The sequence below is a fragment of the Pezoporus wallicus genome, unplaced genomic scaffold (assembly GCF_028554395.1).
Source record: "Pezoporus wallicus isolate ANWC-B61680 ecotype Strahan unplaced genomic scaffold, APGP_CSIRO_Pwel_v1 contig_13480, whole genome shotgun sequence".
NCBI classification, from domain to species: Eukaryota; Metazoa; Chordata; class Aves; order Psittaciformes; family Psittacidae; genus Pezoporus; species Pezoporus wallicus.
In genome coordinates, this window is record NW_026641917.1 from 1,097,465 (window position 1) to 1,116,244 (window position 18,780).

At 39.2% G+C, this 18,780-nt stretch overlaps 1 protein-coding gene across 8 annotated transcripts in view; it reads right to left on the reverse strand.

Moving 5' to 3' along the window:
* ST3GAL3 (ST3 beta-galactoside alpha-2,3-sialyltransferase 3) overlaps nt 1-18,780 on the reverse strand; it is a 188,065-nt gene that overhangs the window by 107,633 nt on the left and 61,652 nt on the right. For all 8 annotated transcript variants that reach the window (XM_057425831.1, XM_057425832.1, XM_057425836.1 and 5 more), the window contains one exon: nt 10,098-10,190. In XM_057425831.1, the coding sequence (XP_057281814.1) occupies nt 10,098-10,190 (93 nt within the window). The remainder of the gene's footprint in view (nt 1-10,097; nt 10,191-18,780) is intronic.

Below are 18,780 nucleotides of genomic sequence, written 5' to 3' on the forward strand. Positions count from 1 at the left end.
AACCAGATCCCTACCTCCTGAGCAACAGCTCCCCATACCTCCGTCCTGGTGCCCATACTGGTTTACAGAGTTTTTACAGTCCCAGCAAGTTAGCTCTTTATTTCCAAGCTTCCCAAGCTGCACTGTGATCCTGCCCCTCTACTCTGCTCTTGTGAGACCTCACTTGGAGTATTGTATGCAGTTCTGGTGTCCTCAACATAAAAAGGACATGGAGCTGTTGGAGCAAGTCCAGAAGAGGGCAGAGGATGATCAGAGGACTGGAGCACCTCCCGTATGAAGACAGGTTGAGAAAGTTGGGGCTGTTCAGCCTGGAGAAGAGAAGGCTGCTTGGAGACCTCATAGCAGCCTTCCAGTACTTGAAGGAGGGCTATAGGGATGCTGGGGAGGGACTCTTCATTAGGGACTGTAGTGACAGGACAAGGGGTAACGGGTTAAAACTTAAACAGGGGAAGTTTAGATTGGATATAAGAAAGAAATTCTTTACTGTGAGGGTGGTGAGGCACTGGAATGGGTTGCCCAGGGCGGTTGTGAATGCTCCATCCCTGGCAGCGTTCAAGGCCAGGTTGGACGAAGCCCTGGGTGATATGGTTTAGTGTGAGGTGTCCCTGCCCATGGCAGAGGGGTTGGAACCAGATGATCTTAAGTTCCTTTCCAACCCTAACCTATGATTCTATAATGATTTGGTAATTCCATAAACTGTATCAGTGAGCTGATCTGGATTAAAAATAATCTTGCACAAACTAAGTAGATGGATGGGGGTGGTAAAACTCATGTTTGGATATAAGGATTATTTTACTTACCCAGTTTATTGCACTCTCTACAGGCAGTTACGCTAGCTCAGGTAATAGAGTAGCACAAGTGGCAACATGAACTCCTTAAACAAATAGTGCCATATAGAAAAGGGGATAGAGATGTGGAACCTGAGCCTTTTTTAAAACTACTCTTGTGCCCTATCTACTAAAACCTGACTGCAATAGCACGCACATCTTCAGAGGCTGCCAGAAGTAAAGAAATTGAAGTTTGAAGTATGAGCTGCCGCTGGTTGATCGGTGCTATGGATTTAAGAGCTAGCAGTGAACTTTTGTGTACAGTTTCATCTGCTCACCTCTCAAATTATGTTCCTGACCATTTCTCTCTACAGATGAAAAAATGAACACAAGGAATCTGTTGTGGAAAAATTAAGTTATTGAACCACACTTTAAACAGAGCTTTGGTTACCACCACTTTGGTACCAAAGGTTTGCAATACTTGGGAAATGAGTTATCAAATATTGCCTCTTAATTCCAGCTTCCTCCTGCAGACAAGGCAGGTGGAAGGGACCGAAGCAGTCTGGGTGCTGTGAAGGGCAATCCAATTGCCCCACTTATAAATAGCAACAATAGCTCAGACAACAATCCTAGTCTGAACATTAAAATCAAATGTCTCCTAACAGACTGTGCTGTATGTTCACTCATGTACAGCCAGCTGTGACAAAATATTTTCTGAGATAACATACTTTTCACCTTTAGGCATAAGTGTGAGATATTTAAGTCTTTCAAAAGAAACAATAAAGACAAAAAAAGACAACAAAACAAACATAGGAATTATACCTGTCATTTACTCCGACACAATTCTGTCACTCAAATTCAGTGTTTATGTATATATATATATAAACATACATTTATATACATATATTTAAAAACCATTCTCTTTGTAAGTGCCTTTGGATTGTATATAATATCCCAACACACTTAACTGCTGAGGTGAAAAAGTGAGAAAATCTTCACTCCAGAACCAACATATAAGGGAGAAAAAAAGGCACTACTACTAAAAATCACAAGGAAAAAAGCACAGAGAAGTGCAAAACAGTCCCTTTGCCAGCAGTAACAATGCTGGCTGCATGGGAAAATGTATTACTGGAAAAGCCACAGAGCTCTGGGTGGGGAGGTGCTGCCCAGACACCAGAAGCGATTTCAGGAGCACTCATGTTTTGCCTCACATGTTTGTTTAGCCTGGGTTTTACAAAACACAGAAGAAGTAGGTGACAGGAGGTAAACGTGAGCAGCGACATGCTCCGATGCACCTGGCATGAGCCAGGCACTGAACAGCTTGGAGAAATGGGAAACACTGATTGCTTAACTGACCAGGGCACCATCAATTCCTCTTTCATCCCTCCTTTCCTTTTGAGTACCGACCTCCTTTAGCCAGAGTTAACAAAGGAACTGAGAGAAGCTAATGGTGTTGAGCACTGACCAGGAGGCAATACACCTGCATCAACTTCTCCCTGCAAATTCAAACCTCAGTAATGCAACAACAAATTATTTCTTTAGTGTGCTGTGGGGACAGGCAGCACAAGCAAGATACAGGATCTGAGAGGAGTTGTGATAAGGACATGAAGGCAGCACTCCAGCACCTCCAAACGCCCTTTTGGGCACTGGCATGTACAAATTTCCTTACAGAGCTGTGATTACAGCAGTTACTGGGACAGCAAGTGTAACTTCAAGCCCTGAAACTATCCCTGCCATTATCATAAACTATTCCTGAATGCACAAGCATAGAACAGGAGAGTTAACGAAGAGACAGGGGTTTGAGCACTCCCTGTTGATAGAACAGGAGCAATCTCATTTTGAAGGAAAGCAGAAAGTCTTTCTCACAGCAGCATCTAGGACACAGGGACCCTGACTTCCCTGGGAACCTTGAGAAGCGTCCACTCTTTCACTGGACACAAGTTACTTTCACAGTTCAAATTAACAAAGTAAGCCACTTCAGTGTACTTCAAAAGGAGATGTACATTACACATGTAATTAGAAGACAACATCACCCCTACTATCAATGATTAATTCAGCATATATATACAATGTCATAGATCTTAAAGAGATAAAACCTACTGCACCTGAAGAGACTGCAAAATATGCAGCAGATAAATCACGCTACAACCAGGGAATAGTTTTGAATTCCCATAGCAATCCTCAGTGGCAAACTAATTATCCAGCCTATTTCTTCAGTGAGCTCTCACAGACCACATGAAGCTACCATCCTTTGGCTTCCTCTGCTTTCCTTAAATAGTTAATCACAAAGGAAGCAGCCATCACCTGTGCTGACAGTCTCTAAGCTCATGCCCTGTCACTTCAGTGCAAGCCCATGCTGGGTATGGCAGTGATTCATAGGCACTGAGGCAGCCAAACATTAATAAAGTCAGCTCTAAGCAGAGGGTTAAAAATTCTCTTTTAAAAATATTTTTTTCCTGAATCTCTAAGTAACACAGTAGGAAAGTGTGGAATGGAAAGATGCTCTTGTGTGCTTATTATAAGAGGCACGGCTTTCTGGAAGGCACTATGGAAACAAATGGGGAAGTATTTGGGATGAGGGGACCACATTTTTAAATTATCCTGACTCCTACTAAAGCCCTTTCTAAAGCTCTAGTTCCACCTGAAGCCCCTATCCCTCATTTACATGTAAGAATGTGGAAGGGTTTTTTCCCTGAAGTATAAAGCTGCATATACCTGCAAGACAGCAACGGCAAAGAAATATGTGCCAAACTCAAGTATCAGGGAGACCCGAGTCTACCCTGTACAGCCTAGGGAAAGGCCTTCCGGAGATGTTCCAGCTATGCCCAACTGGCTTGTGGAAGTGAAGAGATGCACAGGAGTCCATGACCTACAATATCAAGGGAGAACTAGACACCAGGGGAAAAAAAAAAAAACACAGAATAATTACTTGAGAGAAAGGCACTGAAATTTCTTTGGCTGCCACAAATCTGTGTCATGCATTCTCTGCTGATATCAAAGCTTAACGAATACTTTATTTACAAAGAAACGATTCAGCATGAAAATATAAACCCAGAAGAGTTTACAGAGGAGCTGCTTTTCCTCAAAGTGGAGAGCAGGTTGCAGTACTGAAAAATAAGCTAAAAGGGAAAAAACACTGTGAAAAAAATGCCAATTGCTAATTGATAGAAAATTTTCACTAGAATAATCAAACAAACTAAGCTGATTTTGTTTCTGAACTGACTTAAAGAAGTTTGAGATTCGTATAAGACTATTTCTTAGCACCAACTGACCAGACAGGGATGTCTACAATTATTTCCTTGGTGCTAAAAATAGTCTTATGTATGTGAATCACAAATATTAAATTCACTATTTTGGTCACACCACGTATAGATCAGTTGCATTCTGAACTTCCTCTTTCCCCCTTATTCCGAAATCCTTTCAGATACTCTTCATGTTTCTTTAATGCTTCTTTGCCATGCTCTTTTACCAAACGGATACTCCCAAGTCTGCAGGCTGCAGACATTCTCTATTTACTGCCTCCTCCCTCCAATTTCTGCTATTAGCTGCCAATTTACAAGAGCTTGCGGTTGGAAAACTGTCAGTAGCTGAACTGTCCCGAGCTGGCATGTCAGCCACAAACTGTGGGCAGAGGTCTCCCTTCTCATTTGATAAACAATAGGGCATAGAAAGAACTGTACACAGGCAGCATCATTTCCAAAGCAAGGCCAGACACACAGGAGACTGCAGTGTTACCACTGCAAACACAAGTTAGTGCCTTCTACAAAAAGGTCAAGGCATTAGCTCCAGACTTATAGGTGACCTCAGACCAACTAAAAATAGTCCAATTCATTGAACATAGTAGTCCAATTCACTGACCTACTGATGCCATTTTATGCTTGTAGTTTTCTTTGTATCATTCCAAAACTAGTAACCATACTTCAGGCACTTTGATTCATTATCTGCTGCTGGGAGAGTTGTAAGGGGCAGAACTGTATTGCCCTGGAAAGTGAAAAATTAGGTAACTCCTTCATTTACAGTGAGCAGCAGATGCAAGCCCAGCTAGGCAGCTCCTACAGTGAGATGTAGTACTGAGATCATGCATCTATGCCTCTCAGGGGGGGAGCCACCATCATGATTCAGATTACAACATGCTTTTCTGAAGCTATGCCAGTTTGACTTTAAGGCATAATATTTAAAAAAACTCAGAAGCAAACAAAACAAAACACAGGCATGGGGACAACGGATTAGACCAAATGTCCATTTTTCCCAGTACCTGATGTCTGTGTCCATTGGCCAATATTTTCAGTAAAAAGCCTAAGAAATGGGCAATTATTTAATGCTACACTCTCTCCTCAACATCCATTTAGGTTCCAGCCTCCTGTATCTCTGAGATTTCCATGCCTGTTTCTAAATATTTACAGTCAATAGAACCGGACTGTACCTATTTTTCTTTTTTTTTTTTTTTCCTCTTTTTTCTTTTTTAATCTTTTGCCCATTCTGGAACTCATTCTCAGAAAAATGTAACTGGAAGTAGCATGAAATAGCACTTCTCTTTATTTTAAACCTGGTGCACAATATTTACTTTTAAGACTTCCAAATCGTGTACTGAGAGAAGCAATCACTTAAACATCCTGTCCATGCCATTCACTTCTGCTTGCTCTACCTCAAATTGGAAAGTCCATGTCTATTCAGTCTTTCTGAGCATGGAAATAGTTCCATGGTTTTGTTTAGTCTTTATTACCATATATACCTAATTCTTCTAGATCTGTTTCAAAATTACTTGAAGAGAATTAGATGTGCTGTTGATGATAGAGGCATGGGAATTTACAGTGTCATAATATATTCTTGGGGGTGAGGGGAGCGGGGTTTGTATTTATCCCCCAGTATATCCACAGTCTTTTAGCCATCGCTGATCAATAAGCCACGGAACCATCCACAGCAATTCCAACATCTCTTTCTCAATTTTCAAGGCATAACTAAGTCCACCAACAGGTACATGCTGTCAGATTAAGCTTCTCAACAAACACTGCCTTACATCTATGAGAACTGAATTTGGCCTGCTATTTTGTAGCCCCATTACTTAGCGCTGTGAGATCCCTCTGACATCCCCCACAGCCAGCTTTTGATCGTGTGACCTGGAAAAATGTGTCAGTGCTTTATTATTCATCCTCCATCCCAGACAGTTTATGAGCACTTGGAAAAGCAGAGATCCCAGCACACATTCTTTTCGGGACTCCAGGGGTAATGTCCCTGTACTGTCCAGTCTTCTTATTTTTTCCATACAGTTTCCAGTCTTTACCTAGTCACTACCTACTCACTACAGGATTAAACCAGTTTGATTTCCCCAAAAGTCTATGAAACACCAAGTGTTTGGTTGGCTTTTTTGGTGATTTGGTTTAGTTTTTTTAAAAAGAAATCCAGGCATAGTGTATTAGCTCAATCCCCTTTATCAAATGCTCATCCAGTCATTCAAACAGCATGAGCAGATTTACAGGGTAGGGCTTCCTGCTGCAGAAGACAACTTGACTCCTCTCTATCATCACCTTTATTCCTGTGAATGGACACTAATCCTAATTTTTTTTTCAAGTTTCTACTGAGGTGCCTAATACAGAAACCAGGCTCGCTACTAGTCTACAGTTTCCCCAGACACTCCATGGGCCCCTCTTGAAAAGCCTGACACGTTTACTGCTTTTCATTCTTCCATTCTAATTGCCAATTAAGCAATGATTATACACAACCATGTGTAACTCGGCAACTTCACCACTGAGCTCTTCACAAAGTGAGAACTTTTTCCTAGCAATTCATTGTGCCTGTTTGTTCCAAAACGTCAACCTTCTGTCAGCTTCCCCTAGCCTGCCCCCAGAAAGGAAGGCTCCATGTGGGAACTGTGCTGAAGTGAACAGCAATGCAAATAACTTCTCTGCTGTGGCTTTACCTTCCCTTAGCCCACATGTAATATTATGACCATCTATCAGCCCACTGGGATCTCTGGCAGGCCTTCTGCTTTTGACAGTTGGACAAAAAGCTTTAATTTTTTTAAATGTCTTTATAAAGTTGTTCCTCAACATTTTTTTTGGCCTACCTCATTATGGTTTATATTTAACTTGCCAAAGTTAATGCTCTTTCCTATTCCCCTCATTTGGATACAACTCCTGCTTCAGAAAGATGACTTATTTCTAGGAGCATTGTTTACTTTACTGTTTCAGCCAGTCCTTGTTCATTTTTGTGGCTTTCTTCAATCTCCTATTCCCCTCCCTTCTCGGACTTTCACCATCAAAATTGGCCATAGTATTCTAGAAGTCTTAGGTCGTGGGGTTTTGGGGGTGTTGGGGTTTTTAAGTCAGTACTCTACACAGAATTTCCCAACTTATGTGCGTCCATGTGAAGCTGAAATAGTATTTCATCTACAATATTTTGTTGAGATTACAAGAAGCTTTTTCTGTGTCTGCTTCCAAGACAATTTTCTATCATAAAGATATAATCTGCATTTGTTCCTCCCAGATGTCTTATTTCATATTGGCTGTATTAACATATAATTTGTTGGACTGAGGACATTTAAATCAGGCAATCCAGATTGTTCTCTGTAAGTAATCAGTCCCTTATTTAGTACTCTCCAATAAGTGCATCATCTGCACACTTAACCTAGGATTTTTTCCAGCTAGGATTATTGATGAAGGCATTGCTAGAATGAGAACTGACCAACTGAGGACCTCATGAAAAAAAAGCCCTTTTGGTACTTCCTTACCAGCAAACACGTTTTGAGATTTCTCAGGGCATTGCTCTTCAATCTGTTTAGCACTTTCCTTGTGCTTGGTAAAGTCTGAACTCGCATTTTTACCATTAAAGAAGCACTTACCAAGAAGAGTTACATCCTCTGAAAAATATTTATTCTATCTCAACTATTTCCATCATATTTTGCCTATTTACATTTAAAATTGCACTAAAAAGTCAGGAACCTTTAGAATGGGAAAACATTTATTCATTTTATTCATGCTTGAAAACAGCCAAACCGACTTTATCCAAATAATAAAAAAAAACAACAAAACCACACATTTTATGGCAAAGACCAAGCCTGAAAAATGTCAGACACAGAGATGATGCTTTCCTAATGATGCGAGCAACTGAAACCAAAAGCCAGAATAAAAGAAATTGTGCAGCTTAATCCTTACATCAACAGGCAAGCTAATTTGACTTTAAGTGTTCTAAATATATTAAATGCTGATATGTGGCTTGGTAATATTAACTTTGCATAACTCCTGGAGACTAAGAGAAGTTTCAGAAAAGAAAGAATCTTAAATGTAACATGGAGTTCTTTGCAGGACTACTAGTCTGCCAGTCTTAACACCAATCCTAGGTAAAATAATGAAATGTCCAACACTGAATTAAATTAATAAAGAATTAAAGGACATCCTGGAAAAGACTGTCAACCTTAATAATGTTTAGGGTTCATGTTAGAGAAGCAACTGACCATAAATCCCCTTTAGAGCCATGAGTATTAATTTTTAAACGTATGAACAAGACAACCACCACCTAGTTAGACTAAGGCCAAGTTACAACATGTTTGCATGGTCTTAGTTCAATGCAGCTAGCTACTGGGAGATGACTGAACAGTGATCTGCAAGTAGGTACGGAGGAAGAGAATAAGTAACACCTCAGATTCCAGCTGGCTTCTTGAAGCCAAAGTCTTAATTATACTTTGAATTAAAGATTAATATTTTTGCAATAATGCATTTATCCATAGGAATAATGTAACAAAGTATTATGATGAGATTCTCCATTAACTGAAATCTTTAAATCAAGCTAACTAGTCTGTGATCCATGATGAATTTACTGAAAGAAAACATCTTGTCCCGTGTCATGAAACAAATCAGCATAGGGGACTATTAATGTGTTGAGGTTTTTTCTGGCCTTAATAACTGTACTAAACAGTCCTCCTTCTTCAGCATATATAATTTACCTCTGCAGAATCAATATGTACCAACAGCCATGCCTTGAAAAGGACAATTAGGATTCAGCTGTATACAGAAAGGAAGGCTTTAGCTTCAGACATCTTACCACAGATCACCTTATATTCCCTCTTCTGTACTATTTACATTTAGCATGTACACAAACACATTTAAAAGCACTCAAAGTTCTTAAAAGAAGAGGACAATAATGTATCAACCTTCAGTTCTAGTATTTATTTATATTCTACCCAGAGTTTCACAATTCACAGATGATATTGATAATTTTTTTGTTTATAGTGGTGATGGAGAACATGTTCTCAACACTTAGTGTTTCGTTTTTAAGACCTGGCTGTAATATCTGCTGCTTACAAGGCAATGTCAGGTTTTTATTTTTAAAGTCTGCAGATACCATGCTCGTAAAAAAAACGAGAAAAACCCAAAACCAAAGAAAAAAAGATATCAACAATTTCAGGCTTGGCCTGAAGGCCATGGTCAATCTAATCTCTCTATGTGCAAATCATGGAAATTTCTTCATCAAAAGAAGTAAAATACATCTTCTAGAAAAGTACCAGCTGTGTTAAAAAATCTACAACTTCATTTGCCAAAGAGGTCACTGCACTAGAACATCTTTGCACATGCATTAGAAGCTTGTACAAAGGTCGTAATAATCATTTGGTCAAATTTTCCATTTGAGGAACCAAACTGAGATCCTTGAGCTTCAACAATGTAATGTTTTTGCCAATCTATCTTCTGAACTCTCTTCCAGCAATCCTACAAACTCCTTGAAATGCAGAAGCCCCACTGGACTCTAAAGTTACAAGCCAAATTTAAAGGTAAGTTTTGGTTGATCTCTTACAATTACATTCCTCATTTCTGAGAGCTATCAAACAGTACTGCATCTAGCTAACAATAACTTCTCAACAGAGTAAGATACACAACTTGTTAATAACATGTTTTAGACTCTTTGGAAAACAGTACCGCAAAGTCTACAGGCACCAGATGGATACGTCACACTCTTCTCCCAAATATAAAAAGATCACACTTTACTACTCCAGATAATTTAATCTGCCGCTTCATGACAGAAGCCTCCCAAGGACTGCATCACCTGGTACCAGCAGGGAGCTTGACCATACATCTGTATCATGCACTAACAATACAATTTGTTTTATTATTCAACACACAGAACTCTACTCTGAGCAAGCTCTTAGTCAGACTGACATCCAATTAAGCCATTGCCACTGACCACTCAAAGAGTCCAGTTTTTCAACACTGGTCTCCCCTTGAACCAATCAAGTGAGAGAGCAGCGACACTTTTCAAGACAATCTCTGCAGATCACCCACCCTGAAGGATGAGAAGACACTGGGGAAGAGAGGAAAAAAAAACAGTAAAGTAATTACTTACTTTGGGAAGATGACAGTCATGAGCGCTGATGCATAACCAGGCTTGCACATTCCCTCTGAGAAATTTGCATACTTTGATGCCAATTCTGGAGGCCTGTGAAAAAAGAAGTAAAGGGTCGGAACTCTGCTGGCTATGAACTGTCTTTTGCAATCATCATAATTTTTTTTTTCCTTCTCACTTCAATGAAAAACAGCTGTGAGGAATAATAGCAAACACAGACAGGTATTTGTTGCAATATAGCATCACAGGAGAATAACGAGCAAAGGATTAAACAAATAAAAGGCTAAAGATAATAAAGATAATAAAATAAAGGATTAACAAATAATGGGTTAAAGATATCTGAAATACACTTTAAATGAGCGAGATGAGAAAGCATTGTTTGGGTTGGAAGGGACCTTGGAGATCATCTAATTCCAACCTCCCTGCCATGGGCAGGGATCTAAGGGATGAGCATCTATAAGTTTTAATTCCAAAGACTTGCACTTGTGTTCTGACTCAGTCAGGATCTCTTTAGAAACAGAGAGAGGAAGGAAAGGCCTGTGCTGACAAAAAAGGTCTTAATACTAAAATGCATCTTCTTCTGATCTAGGCAAAAGGGACAGCAGGGTGTACAGACCACAGTTTGTTGCAGCATTTCAGATATGAAGAAATATGGGAAATCTTCATCTTTATCAAATAAACTAAAGTGATACTGGATTTTTATTGTTTAAGCAACATACAGAAACCCCTAATACCAAAATCTTCAAAAACAAGTAGAAAGCAACTGGAATTTATCTGCAGCCACCACGTAGTGAGTCATTGCTGGCAAACTTGTATAACTATTTCAACAGCAGGCCTTTCTCAAATGACCTCAGTGGTCACACAAAGTATCTTGTGCCACAAACACAGGCATTTCTCTCTTTTCTGATTTAATGGCACTTTCATTATCAAATTAAAATGTCACTCAGATGCCCATCATGGTGTTTCTGCAAAAGAATAGTAGGCTGAAACCCTCATGCATTTCACTGGCACAGAACACCAATCACAACCGCATACTGATGGTGGAGCTGTCAATTACAAAACCCACAAAGAGTCAGAGCTGCTAAAGCCCGAGGGGCCGAGCTGTTAACATTTCTTGGATGTGATGAAGTTCGAGATCCAGAGTGCCAGAGGCAGAACACTTCTCATAAGCCAAATGTATCTACCATCGTTCAACATTTGCTCATCTCCTTTCTTCTAGCCACATATTGAGTCAGCAGGCTACACAGAACTAGAATTCAGCACCTGTATTTTAAACCCATCTAGGGACACATTTTGTTTAATTTCTTTGTATTAGACATTACAAACTGTCATTGCCAGTATGCTTATAATAATAAGCCTGTAATAGGTATAACTCAAAGCCAAACATTAAGATTAAAGCTGCATACAGCCTTGCTGTCCACCATTCACCAAGTGAAGCTATCCAAGCTATCATCGTTTTAGACATATATATTCACTTTGTGGGCTTTTTTTCCCCCCAGATTTACACATCTCACAATTTCATAAACCAGACTGCAAAACATCCTGCATGAAGCACCCCATGGAGAGCTACACCTTTTTCAAACAAAGCCAGCTTTGTAAAATCATACTGCTGTTTGTAGGTACACATCTCTGTAACAAAAAGAAGTGTACAGAACTGAAATGCATGAATAAGCATTTCCCCTTTGTATTTGATGACAATGTACTTACTACATACCTGCATATATTGCTGCTTCTTTGATTATGTTTCTTATTTCCACATGGAAGAAGCAGTCTTAGTGAAGGTACAGTCTGCCTTTAAAGGCAGCCTAACAAATTACCAAAGCATGGTGCACAGCATTGCAAGAGTTTACGTTTGAGCCTCATTTGTAATCCTGAATGCTGCTTACAACAGAACTATGCACCAAACCAAACAACATTATTTTCTTAGTGCTTCACTAGTAAATAGCTTCATCTTGCTAGCTCCATTAGTGTGCCTGGAATCCAAGACTATGCTGATCACACAGTAAGCTGTTGTGGTAAGCCAGCCAGGGCTATCGTGACTGTTAGGACACAAAGAGACAAATCCCCTCTACATCATCCAGGTCCAAGCACATAATTCCAGCTCCCAATTCTCATGCTCCTATAGTTACAGCACCAATTGGGTTAAGGTAGTTAAAGAGCTAGTGGTGACAGCAGAAAGGATATAATTACATTACACTGTGCATCCTTAAATTCTGCTCAGATTTCATGCAGGAAAACCTCATTAAGACAATAAATTTATCCAGAATAAATTAGGGAAATAATTCATAGTCAGTAACTGTAAACATCTGCAGTTTTTAAACAAGTGCCTGAATGAGGGTGAAGTTAAAAGGAAGTAATGGACTTATTCCACTAAAAAGAAAATGCAGTTGCTTTTTCTTCTGACTTTTCTCCTGTGAGACTAGCACACATCCTGAATTCTTAAGATTTTCTGTGCTTCGCTACACTGTTATGTGGACATCAAGCTTAAAATTCCACCATTTGGATAAGTTAAAAATCCAGCTGCTTTCAGAGGATTTAGAAAAAGTAACAAGATTTGTCCTTCTGCTTGCATTTGGCAGATGCGTGTCTTCTTTTAATCTCAAATATGAAAACGACACCATGGTTAATTCTTTCATCATGTCTTGATCAGGGACAGCATGTCACCCTCAAAGGACTGGAATTTAAAACTATTTTTAAAAAGAAATTAGTAATGCAAACTCAAGAGTTTAAAAAAAAAATAAAAATGTCTACAACCAAGCTCATGTAATTGAATATTACAAAATCTGCTATAAGAGACAAATTTTGCCACTTTGCCTTCCACATGGAATTTAAATTGTGTATTGTAAACATTGGAAAACTTCATCTGCTTGAGATAGTCTTATCTGAGGACTGCGATTTGCTTCAAAACTACAGACCTGCTCCAAACAAGACACTAATGAAGACACAACCAGAGTGGCTAAAGTGTACAGTTGTTTACATTTTAATTAATATCAAGATGCCACAGATCTTTGAATGGTCTTTGTTTTATACATCACTTACAGCTTCCGGTCCTCAATCTGCTTTTTCATATCTCATAAGCTTGTAAAGCAACAAATCCCATTTGAGGTGGGGGGAAACTCTGACATAAAACCATAAACTATCCCTCCTTCCCCAATTGACAAGAACTTGTATTAAAGAGATGGATCAGAAAGTAAGTGCCCCATCAACTCTTCCTTTTATTGTAGACTGTCAGCCTCACAGCAAATACTACCAGTTCAATTACAGGCATGGGAGGACACCTTTAGCAGGTCTAATGATGCTCTCCTTCAGTTACTGCTGTTCAGTCATTGCCAATAGCAGCTTTCATGTATATAGTACTCAATTCCCATACACTAGTAACTGCAAATATATTTACACATCTGACTTTATACGAAGAGTCATGATACATCATGTCATTTTGACAGGTGGGATCTCCTTAAGTGCAAGACACTATGAAAACAAGATGAGCTGATGAACCCCTGGCCTTGGAACATAGCTGGAACTCCATGTCCAACAGGAGCACAGCAACTCTTGATTACAGCTGTGTTAGAAGTTTCTGAATTGGTTCAAGAATTACACGGTCTGATCATGTGATATTTGCTATTTTTCTAGTTCCAGCTGAGGAAAAACTAAACAAACAAATGAAAGGAATGAGGAGAGAGAAAGAAGAGGAAGACAGAATGCTTACACTGAAGGAGACAGGAAATGCATCTATCACACTATGGCCAGCTAAATAGATGTAAATATTTTCAAATGTTACTTCAGTATGTAAGCAAATTCCTCAAGGAGGTTGTGTGACCAAATACAAGAAAAGACGGTCCAAACCCTTCTTTCTAAAAAGATATGGATATGATGCATGCTAAAAAATGTCCTGTTCTGCCTCTCCACCAAGAATTGTGGCTTCTCATAAAATTAATTTCTTAACAGCGAAGATAATCAACACATACTTCTATTTATTTGGACTCCTCAAGAACACCAGCTGAAGAAGATTAGGTTACATTAAACTGGCCCGGGAAAACAAAGTTTTAAAGACATTCCACCCAAACCCATGACCCACCTCCATAGCCCTGACTGAAGGCACGACACGAAATCGATGATCCCTTTTAAGAAAGGCACACTAGACAGAGGGGCACTGGCAGCTGAAGACCACTACCACTGGCAATGCCATTCACCCTTTGTGAACTGTCATCTTTGCACACACCAAAGAGGTTTCCATCCACAAAAAAGGCACAAGGATCCTACTTCCTGAACAAATTCCATTCCTGGTCTTTGGCATACTAGGAATTAGATCACTGGGAAGAAGAAGGAATTTCAGATTAGTCTCAGCAGTGCTAAATACATAAACATCTTAAGAAATACAGCTGTGATTTCTCTATCAGAATGGACTCTAGCACTGTACCATCTCTGGTAGTCCACAGAATCCAACAACCCTGCCTGGAGCTTCTCAATTAATAACCTTTCATCAAATAATAAAAATGTGTTGGGATCTCTGTGGATAAAAAAAAAAAGTTTTCAAGCTAGAAAGGTTTTGTTTGTCTTAAGTAAATAAACAAAATGCTGAGTTTATAAAACCAGACTCAAAGGATGCAGATTAAAAAAAGTCCAAGAAAAGTCCATGGCACGTTTTGCATGTGACCTCATGCTGCATACTCCTCCAAGAATTGAGTAATACCCCTGATCTGATCTCTTTGGTTTCTATAAGCTTTCCCCATTTTTAAAGATTTCTGTTTCTGTTACATCTTACCTTTGAGACTAGTAGCACAAAGAATTGTATTCAAATACACACAGACAAGGAGTAAAGAAAACAGCCCACTTGAGGGTTTGTTTGTGTTTTTAAAGAAACATGGAAAGGGGAAAACAACTGGCTGAAATACCAATTGTTAGACTAAACAAAAAGCATGAAATACAGAAAAATTATTTTCACAGAAGGCAGCCATTTAGCAAAGAAAGAAAAAAAAAATCAAAATATGGAGAAGACTGCTCCCCGAGTTTTCAATTATTATTTAAAAACTTGTAACTTAATGAAGTAACTTGCTGGCAACCAACACAAATCCTTAAAGCACATTATTGGACTTTTATCTATTCTAGTTTCCACAGACCCAAAATTACTGATTTCCATCCTCAGCAATAAGTATCAACATTCTGGTTTTAAAGACAAGAGACTAGGATGACCTAATGGAGGATAGTCACTTTTGGAGACGGGACTCAGCAGTCAATGAAAACTCTCTTGACAGTCAACTGGGATTCCTACCTGAACTGCTTTCTGAAAGAACTGTCTAAATAAACTCTATTTCCCCAGAGTCAAAAATTATAGTGCTCCTAATATTAGAACATGTAATTCTCAACATTTGTGAAGATTAAATGCTGCAATTCTCTGTTTAAGAGAGAATTACAGTGTTAGCGCAAGGGCCATAAAAATTGACCCAATTAAAAGTCTGATGGGAAATAAAACGCTAACCTATCACATCCATTTTTGACCAAAGGAATGCAAAAAGATAAATTGAAATGTCATAATTTTGTTGCTGTAACCCTTAGGTATTCATCACCAACCCTCATCTGTTACATCTACAAACAGACAATGCTTTCTTTGGATCAGGAGCTGTGTTTTTCCATTTGTAGTGTAATGAATCCAGCAGTGTAGGTCCAGAAGAGACAAACAAGTGCTAAAGAGATGCGAAGAAATAATTCAACCCGATCACAGTCTAGGAACGCTCTGCTCAGGCTAGTAGGAATCAGTACCTCTGAAACCAAAGAACCAAAGATACTTTCTCCAAGCCTACAGCTGTGGGGAAAAAAAAAAAAAAAATCAACTAAGAGTTCCTGAAGCATCCTAGCCAAAATGACAGTTTTATGCCTGTGGATACTACACTTTAGGAGATCTGAATGTCAAAATCCGCTGCTTAGCCATTTAGTCTTAAATGTCAAATGAGAAAATCAGTTACACTAAGGAACTGATTTTAATCACCAAATCTTCCTTCTGAAAAACGTACTTAATTTCATTGCAGAACAGAGACTATGGAACACTCCATTTCAGTGTTTAGCTGGGTGTGACAGCACACTAGCATAGCAGAATGCTGTGGAAAAGATCAGCAGTGATTTATTATTCACTAATTCCCATATCATCAGAACATCAACAAAAATTATCCTAAAGACAGTAAAACACTGACAGAAGGAAGCACTTCTTTCATATAATATGCAGTTAATTAGTAGATTTATTTATGTCAGTTGTTATAGAAGCCAGATGTATAGATGGGATCAAAAGCTATTAAGAGGTCTAACAGCATCCACAATCCCTTCCTTTGGAAGGAATACCAAAGCATCCTCTCCTTGGAAGCTGGAGATCAACACTGGAGCAAGAATTGCTTCACACTGGTGTACTTTTCCTCCTTCCCTGAACAAATCTAGGGAGCACTTTGAGACAAGACGCTGAGGCAGGTGAATCAAAGGATTTTTACCTTCCTGCAAAGGAAGCTCAACCGCTTCCGTTGCAGTAGCAGATCTATTGCACAGGCAGCTGGAAGGGACCAAACCTTAGGGGAATAAATCCTACTTGGAAAACTCTCTCTCACTACCTGATAGCAAATCTTTAACCAGAACAGTTCACAACACCTTCCCTTTTCAGTTCCTTTGGTAACTTTGCAGGGGTAAGGGGGATAAAGGTTCCCCTTTAACCATTTCTTAGGAAGATCTGAACAACCTAGGAAGGAATAACAACATAACCCCTCTCAACCGAAGAAAAAGACTCTGGATATGGTAAGGGCTTTTTTTTTTTTTTTTTCTTTTTTTCCTTTATTTCTGAGCCGGACTGAAATTGAGAGGAAAACAACACTGGTTAGTGAATAAATTGCTTTAGATGGTACATAGAGGTGACCTCACAATTGGGGAATGTGGTTTAACAGAAGTTTTACAAAACACTGTATATAGTCATGAGGCTTTGAATCTTTCTCACTCTTCTTTCTGAAGTAGTAACCTAAAAAACAGCTATCTTCACTGACCCATATTGGAGACGGATACCATGAACTCAAATAGGCATCAGTTAGTCTAGTAAGTAACACACTGAAGTCTTAGGAAGAGGAAGATTACATATTGGGAGGAAAATGTTTCCTTCAGACACCTTGCTGTAAATACAGAATATAACCTTGACCTGGAGGAACCTTTGCAAATACTGTGACTAAATCTGCCCTCGCAAAACTAACAAAAATCCAAACTGCTTTAGGGTAAATAATTAAGAATAGCCAGAACTGTTAACAGTAAGAACAGCTGCAGAGCCACCCAGACCAAAAAACGTCTCCCGTTTACTCCATACATTGTTCTAGTGAATGCTCTTCTGCTTACATAACTCTTTTTTTCACTTCGAAGAGGAGCTGCTGTCTGAAAAGGCCATCCAACCAACTTCCAAACTGCTACAGGTAACCACAATGACTCAGACAACAGAATAAAGTTTGTCTCAAAGAACTTAACAGCCCAATTAATCAGATCTTCCTTCACCTTATATCACCCCTAACTTCACTGAACATCAGTACTACATGCGAAGGAGGTTATTCATGGCTCCCCAGAAGAGAAAGAAGTGGTATTCTAAGATGTTTGGTGCACAGGCTAAAGGAGAATGCCAAGGCTGAGAACTGAAATAGGTTTCACTTTTCAACAAGACAAATCCTATCCTCTCCTCCTTGTTAATTCACCAAAATAGCAACACTTCACAAAAATTACTGGCGTTCAGTAATAAAATAGAGCTTTGAATACTGCACAGACCAAGGTCTCTGACTCAAACATTCAAATGACACAACCGCCTTTGGGGATTTCTGCATTCAATGATGTAAAAAAAGGGTCACTAAAAGACAATAAAAAGGAGCAGGAGGAAGGCACTTGATGTTTTGCAGCTGTACAGGACACCATTCACATTTTTCAAGTCTTCAAGATAACCCTTTTTTAATGAGCCAGGGAGAAGATACTTCTAAGTAGGAATTAAAAGGTCTGAAATTAAGCAGAAGCATCCAAACACTTTCAATATGCAAATCAAAAACATTTTGTTTTTTGACTTTTCGATTTATCCTTCTTTAACAAACCAGAACAGATTGCATAGCAGACAAGGAAGAAATAGCACATACATGTTGTCAGTTTTCTGTCCCTCCCTTTGTGGTACTGATTCTCGTTGCTGAGAGCAAGACTGGGGCTGCAGCAAGTGTCAGAAGTGGCATTTCTGCCTGTTTTCATTTCTGCTGTGAGCTCAGAAAGAATCACATGGGCTTCTGTGTAATGTAAGAGTACAAAGTATTTAATAAGAGTTAATTGTTTGGTTTTCTCACAAAACAACTGAGAAAACCTTATCTGAGCCTCACAATTTAAACATCCATAACCTCAACCAAACCATCGTACAGCAACAGCTACAGGACATGCCTCATCAGATGCAGCTGTATGAGTATCCTTCCGGCTGCAAAGTAGCCTCCATCATGTTTTGTTCACTGCAGTGGGCATCACACAACACCAGCTCTCCCACCAGCCCCCGTCAGGTCCTTTAGAGTACTTCTGTGGCGCAGATTTGTCAACATGTCAGGAATGTCACGCATCCTCAAAGAAAAAGCATATTCGAATTTTATCACCTTAATCAAACCTTACCTTGTCCTTCAGTCCTAGAACAACTTCACACAGTAAAATAAAGAGATTT